This window comes from Austrofundulus limnaeus, unplaced genomic scaffold, assembly GCF_001266775.1.
Source record: "Austrofundulus limnaeus strain Quisiro unplaced genomic scaffold, Austrofundulus_limnaeus-1.0 Scaffold58, whole genome shotgun sequence".
Taxonomy (NCBI): domain Eukaryota; kingdom Metazoa; phylum Chordata; class Actinopteri; order Cyprinodontiformes; family Rivulidae; genus Austrofundulus; species Austrofundulus limnaeus.
Window position 1 is genome coordinate 2,089,424 of NW_013952460.1, and position 7,776 is coordinate 2,097,199.

General features: G+C 40.9%; 1 protein-coding gene across 4 annotated transcripts in view; it reads right to left on the minus strand.

Annotated features, from left to right (window-relative positions):
- cntn3b (contactin 3b) overlaps positions 1-7,776 on the minus strand; it is a 147,668-nt gene that overhangs the window by 77,299 nt on the left and 62,593 nt on the right. For all 4 annotated transcript variants that reach the window (XM_014009484.1, XM_014009483.1, XM_014009481.1 and 1 more), the window contains one exon: positions 4,240-4,415. In XM_014009484.1, the coding sequence (XP_013864938.1) occupies positions 4,240-4,415 (176 nt within the window). The remainder of the gene's footprint in view (positions 1-4,239; positions 4,416-7,776) is intronic.

Genomic DNA, 7,776 nt, shown 5'->3' on the forward strand with positions numbered 1-7,776 from the left:
TGTTCATGGATTAATGGATGGATGGATGGATGTTCATGGATTGATGGATGGATGGATGGATGGGTGGATGGATGGATGTTCATGGTTTAATGGATGGATGGATGGATGGATGTTCATGGATTGATGGAGGGATGGATGGATGGATGGATGTTCATGGATTAATGGATGGATGGATGGATGTTCATGGATTGATGGATGGATGGATGGATGGGTGGATGGATGGATGTTCATGGTTTAATGGATGGATGGATGGATGGATGTTCATGGATTGATGGATGGATGGATGGATAGATGGATGTTCATGGATTAATGGATGGATGGATGGATGTTCATGGATGGATGGATGGATGGATGTTCATGGATTGATGGATGGATGGATGGATGGGTGGATGGATGGATGTTCATGGTTTAATGGATGGATGGATGGATGGATGTTCATGGATTGATGGAGGGATGGATGGATGGATGGATGGATGTTCATGGATGGATGGATGGATGGATAGATGGATGTTCATGGATTAATGGATGGATGGATGGATGTTCATGGATGGATGGATGGATGGATGTTCATGGATTGATGGATGGATGGATGGATGTTCATGGATTGATGGAGGGATGGATGGATGGATGGATGTTCATGGATGGATGGATGGATGGATAGATGGATGTTCATGGATTAATGGATGGATGGATGGATGTTCATGGATGGATGGATGGATGGATGTTCATGGATTAATGGATGGATGGATGGATGTTCATGGATTGATGGATGGATGGATAGATGGATGGATGGATGGATGGATGGATGGATGGATGGATGGATGGATGGATGGACGGAAGGATGGATAAAAATGTGTAGTGTTGTTTCTCAGTCCCTTGCAACTAAAGGGGAGTTTTGTGCCTGCGAATATGTGTAATGAATGTCAGTGAGCCATCAAAATGAGTCAGCACACATAATTTGAAGGTCACATACTACTGCTGCTTTAAGCCAGGGCTAACTATGAGATGTTATCTTTCTGAAAAGGACACGTTTGTCCAGCACAGATTGGGAGCTGGACCGTTCTAAATCAACAAACCTAAACTTGTTGTCTTGTTTTTCTAGTTTGGCCTTTAAATAGAGGCCACTGCTATTAGATAACAGCTTCCAATAAGTCAACAAATGTATATTAAGGAATGTAAAATTTGTCAAAATAACATCCACATTGGAATAGAGGGACCCGAAATATGGTTCAGACCATCATTCTGCCTTTGGCTGTTTCAAGACCTCTTTTTCAGAGAGTTTTTACTTAGATCATAAGTAAAAACATTTACGCACATTTGCTCCATGACCTTGTCACCAGATCACAAGTGTTTCTATCTTGGTCCCTGTCTGCAGTACTCTAGATTAGTCATTCCCAAAGTTGGGGTCGGGACACACAGTGGGGTCCTGAAACGTCAAGGTGGGGTCCTGAAAATATTTTCAGAATTACACTAAAAAATCACAACTAAAAACATTTTTTGCCTTTGTTGTTACAAAAGAATAACATTAGTGTACTTAAAATGGACAAAAATAGTGTAATAAATAATGTTATGCTGCGTTCACACCGAACGCGATTTCAGCTTCAAAATCGCAGCCAACGCTGAAGTTTGAAGCTCGTGCACTTTGAGGTCAGACACAGGACAGCTGTGCTGCACGGCAGAGCCTCCCCGCCCCTCCCTCCTCTGTGGGGCTGTTTAATGTCGGACGAGGAAGTGACTTTGCTTTATTTACAGAGCAAGAACATGTCACGTTCATCAGATAATTAATTCATAATTAATTCACCAGATAATTCAGAGWAGAGGCTCACAGCTCGCTTTCAGGACTATTTTTCCAGTCTGATGAGTCGCTGCCACGCATTGCTGCGGATCAGGGCACGACTGCAGGCACGATTTCAGCTAAAGAGCTCCTCTCCATCTGTTTCAGGTTAGTGGACATCATTCAGTAAACTGTCCCGTCGGGAAATATGTCACTACGTCACACAGTGGAGTCTCTCTGATTGGTTGACGCTGCGCGTCGAGCTGCAAAAGTTCAGATTTTCTAACTTCAGCGATTTGCGCCTCAGCGCGTCGAACGCTCAGATCGTTCAAATCGTCCAAATCGCGCTGCTCTAATCGCGAGGCGCCGCAGAACTTCCCGACGTTGCTTGAAGCGCCTCCACCATAGACTTTGTATGTAAACCTGCTGCTCCTGACGCTGAAATTGCGTTCGGTGTGAACGCACCATTACTCTGCGCTTGTTTATTTGACGTGAAAACAATGTAGATCAACCGACAATAGCTGGAGGCACAGGTCTCTGCTGCTGGCATTTTATGGGTCAAAACCTGAAAAGCTTGGGAACCACTGCTCTAGATATTATTTTCTACTTTTCTACTTTTTTTTTCCATCCACAGACATCAACAAAAAGTTTACTGTCTGTTTTTCGTTTGGCTAAAGGTCTTCCCAAGACAAGCGTAGTGTTTTTTTTTTTTTTTTTTTTTGTAATGGTTAAATTTAATAACTATTTCAGGATATAATCAATCAATATTTCACGGTGAAAGTAGTGAGACAATCTGTTAAACTGCAGATGCTCATTTGGATTCTTGTGAACCATGTGACAGCGGGTGTGCACAAAACAAGCTACAATGTCATCATTCCTGTAAAGCTCCATATCTGCTGTCTACATTAATCCACCACAAACAAAATAAAAAATATATCCACTTTGGAAAATGTTCTTAAAAATATATACTTTTTATTCAGCAAAAATTCAGCTTGTGTAGACTAGAGAAGTAAACACAACAGTCACTCTCATTTTTTTTTTTTCTGGATTGAGCTTTACATCACTTGATCTGATTACCAACGCAAACAAGAAACATCACCAAAAACAGCCCAGCCTTCAAAAATCCATTCTGCTTTTGTGAAGTTGCATAAAATCACACACTCACTTCATTCTGCTTCTAAAACAGGAAATGTTTCYGTGTAACTTACTTAATATTTTATCAGTTTTTCAAGCGCTGTTGTAATGACCTAGATAAAGTTGTTTGATTTGTCTGTCAATGGTTTTGATGCTATGCTTGATCAGAATGTGACTTCAGGCAAATGTTGTCAAATTAGGAAATAATGATGTTAAGTTGTTGAAATGCATTTACATATAGGCTAATGCACYCCTCAAAAACAAAAATGTACAAAAGATACAATAAAAATTCAATAAATAAGGTTTGCCTCTCCATTTATATGCCCAGAGTTTAAGGATTTGGTGACCCAGGCAGGATGAGAGCTGACATTTTTATCACTATTTCTCTCTTAGGTTGTTTATGCAGCAAACGTGAGCTTTAGGAGGCCGTGCTTATTGCGGTCGCAGCTGAATATCGAGGGCTAACCAAACGCAKCGGAGAAGGAACGACATTTCTATCTCAGGGCAGTCGCCTCATTACACGGAAAAACAGAGTATCAGCCCAGCTGATCTTTTAGGCCTCCCTCACCGTGCATTTAGGCAAGACAATAAATGTCAAGCAGCTCTGCTCCATACCCGGTCTCCACAAGTGAGATTCATTACTGAGCYATGGGGATAATGGCAGTCCATCTCATGAGAGGMAGCGAAAGGCTCCCTATCCTTGGGACAGGATCAATAGTCAGCAGGCTTGATCAAGAAAAGAGCGGTGCCACCACAGCTTATCAGGAAGGTAGGACCCTGTCCCACTACACCACATCCCAGCACTCCTTGTTGTCTTCGAAGCAYTGAGCTGGCAGAGCAGCAGTCAGCCTGTCACCGTCTGATCTGTTCACAATCAGCCGCATACATTAYACATGAAGGAGTATCTGGTGATTACTGCACAGAGACTCAAACACTTTTTGCACATTATTTGTCTGCCTTAAAGTTTGAACAACAAGACCTGGAGTAGGACTTGGCAAAATATGAGTGTTCTGACAAAGCACGGAGGCTGTCAGAGTTTGAACTGCTAATGAGAATCAATGGGGTTCAGAGGCAGTCGAAGGCTACTCCTGTGTTTGCTGCATCTGACATTTCACTCGATTACCATGTCCCCTTGTGAAAATCTATTCCCAGGCAATCTAAATTAGAAATTGGAGGAGTAAATAAATAAAAAATAAATAAATAGCACGTTGTGGGCCGCAAGCATATTACACACATCAAGCTGACATGTAACAGATACAAAAAGATGCCAAAATGGCACAGCTGTGTCAGAGCCATGACGGGAAAATATTAGCAAACGTAGCATCACTTACAGGCAAATTGAATGCTGGCTCTGCGGCTGAGGATAGTACCCCACGTATTGACAGCCGTGCACTGGTACATCCCAGAGTCTTGGTCCTTGTCCAGGTTCCTAATGATCAGGCTGCCCCCAGACATGTGACGCCGGTAGTCGCTCCCCAGATCAATGAGTGTTCCGTTTAGCGACCATCTGGAAAAACGCAAACACAATCAGTACCTGAGCCCTCTGGAGATGAACACTTGCAGTGTTTTATCAGAGATCAATTTGATTCTTTTGGTCTGCACTCATCACGCTGAGACAATGGAAGGTGAGTAATAGAAGCAGGGCTACATATAACCAAAGGAGACATGAAAGAACTCAGCACCAAGTTAGAATAAAAAAACGTTACTGCAGAAACCTTTGGATCTTATTAGTTTTGAGGTCATTCAAGTACATTGTTTTGTTTTGAGCTTAAAGAACAAAGAAAATGTCTGTACTGCTTGTCCTGTTGAGTTTGTCTAATCTGTGCCATGAAAAAAAATATGTATATTTTTTAGTTTTGTCTCTTGTCTGAGAGGTTTGGGCTTGATTTTACCCTTAATAGGTAGAAAGGTTAACTCAAAAATCTAAAAATGTTCCCAACACTGTGAAAACTGAGGTGATAGACGAAGAAGACTTTTTGTTTTTGAGTGTGTTTTGCTTTTTGTTTGATATGGTTACCACTTCAGTCCACAATGAGTTGCCCTCAAATCTGTTGGCATGAAATCTGCAGATATAAAAGTACCCAAAAGGTAGAGTCATAGTGGGTTAAGCAAATGCAGCTTTGTGGAAATGTTCACCTTGTCACTTTTGCATACCTACACTTTACTAACAACAAAAGGCTGTCAAAGAAAGACCACAGAGACATTTCATGGTTTCAGTGAAGGACGATATGCAGATGGTTAATAGAGGACACTGAGATGCCGCCAAAACAATGTATGTTGTAAATAATGCAGGTCCATGTTGCAATATGGTAATATACGTACACGTTATATAGTTTGCTTAACTTCTACAGTTGTTTAAGTTTGGGTTCTTTAATTAACTCCATTTTGGGCAGCAGTAGGCTTGAACTGCTTGTCAGAAATCCTAACTGACTCCACAGTGAGCTCTTACTGCCGCACACTGATTGTGAAACACTGCTGGGTAATTCACATTCCCCTGCTCAAAACAAGAAACAAAAATAGTGAGATCATATTTTTACTTTAACCTGTTAAGCCCTTTATACCTAAACTTAACCATGGCAAGCAAAGAAGAATGAATGCAGAAATATGGTGGAAAAGCAGCATTGCTTAATGGAATGAGTTTCTTCACATGTCAAGAAATGTGTTAATGACTCAAGAATGTGTTGGACATGAATCTGCAAAAACCACGACTGTACRTCAGTATTTGTAAAACTAAAAAAAGTTATGGATATTTTTTTGTGRTTACCTTAAATCAGGGTGACTCCAAATGTCATTCAGTTTTAGATTTTCATCTAATCTTAGACGGTTTCACGATAATCTGTCCACTGGTTCATGAGATGTTTTGCTAACAGACACAGACAATCACGAGTTCCCGCTTTTCATGACAGAAAATGTTAAAAACAACTTTTCTGCCAATGTTTAAAAATGAAATCACGTATTTGTGGATTATGTGACTTTCTTTCCAATGTCTTCCAGTCACCTTAAGGTAACTTTTATATGATCTTTAAAGTTACTATATTGATGCTGCTGGATAGGTTTAATGCTATTGTGACCCAGAGAGGTCAAAATCAAAGGACACTGTGCATATATCAGAGTAGTCAGGGACTGACAGAGGCAAAACTTGACCTAAAATAAAACAAGTTATTTCGAGAATTCTTGCAGGCGTGGGTTTTATTTTCCATTTAATCACTGTGCAGACTTGAAAAAAACATAACCATGACTGTAATTTCTTTGTGAATGTGCAATCGGAGGCAGATTTGAATCTGAAAAGAGATTAAAATGTCTAAATATTTTGTTGTATTAACATAACAAATCGGAGAGACTGAGGAGCCTTGGCAGATTTATTCACTCTTTGAGCGCTTTCTAATTAATTTTCTGTTTGTGCTTTTGTAYTTCTGATGTATTGCTCCCTGGCACCTTCATTTTGCATTGTCTCCAGACCATTTCCCTAAGAAAGGTCACAAGATGCTCTGTCATGCAAGCTGAATTCATGAAGTGACAGCTATTAATCACAGCCCGAGTCAGAGACAAAGCGCTGAATAATGTTCACGCTCGACAATAAAAGCACTTCATATGTAATTCACTGGGATCTGGGATCTGTCAGTCTGATGGTGACATATTTCAAGGAGATGCCAAATCCTATATGATACCCGCAGCAGCAAGCAGGCTAACAGGATTTCATCTCACTGGTTTAATACAGATATAAAATGTCGGGCCTCGTGCTTCTTATAGAAAGTGAAAAATAAAGCTTTATTGCAATGCCAGGTATAAGTCTCCCACAGCAAAGGGATTGCAGAATGAAAATTGCAATGATGAGGAGGTGAAAAAAATCAATATCATTTTTAGCCTCCCAGGCAAACTATCAGGCAGTTAGAATGATGCATCATGCAGTCTTAAAGCCAGCCGTGGTTCTCCCCAGTTTCCTGCCTGACAGACTACAAAAGACAAAGCTGTCTTTCATCTTGTAGCCTGCATTATTCATCTAAGAGTCTCTGCCAGTCACTTAATCTGACTGATTTTGTCACAATTTCAACAAATGTTACTCTCAAACAAACCCGTGCTTCACACAGAACTCTCAGCTTTTCAAGAATATGCATAAAAATACCAACATTAAACGCTCATCTGTTCATCTGAGGCGTTCCTCCGTTTGAAAACCCCACCGTTCCTCTCTCTTCTGCCGATGCCAGAGAAGGAATTATTATTGTATGTGTAAAAGGGAAGGAGGTTTAAAAGAGAATGAATAGTTAAACTTGGAGCAGCCTAGCATGATTGAATTTAATGGGAGCTGAAGGTGGGCAGCCGGGACAGATCACACACCCCCCAGTGAGGCAAGCTGGCACAATAAGTAAGCCTCCCACCCTCCTCTTCTCACCCAGAGACACGCGCCGATATGAGAAAACACAATTGCCTTTCCTGTTCAATCCCATTTCAATTCAGTTTCTCTACATAGCGTCAGTTCACAGCACAGGTCCTCCTGGTGCTGGGTACACAGGAAGCAAACAGGTTTACAGTGCCCATCAGAAGTATTCACCCTGCTTGGATGTTTTAGGATTTTATTGCTGGAATAAATCAGTTATGGTCAACATAAACTGTACTTYTTTACAAGGGCCCATTGGTGGGTCCGATCGATAGTAGTTTATGAGACCTAAACAACAAAAACAACTACCAGAMACCCCCCTTTTTAAACGGAGCTCCCTCTTCCAGTGTAGTCAAACACATCTACATTCCTGCCAAATGTCTTGTTGATCGGTGCAGCTGTTTCCATGATATGGTTGACCAAAAATCACTGAAAAAGAGTATAATGAATAAAAAATAAACAGTTTGAAAACAATATGAACCCCCACCCACCC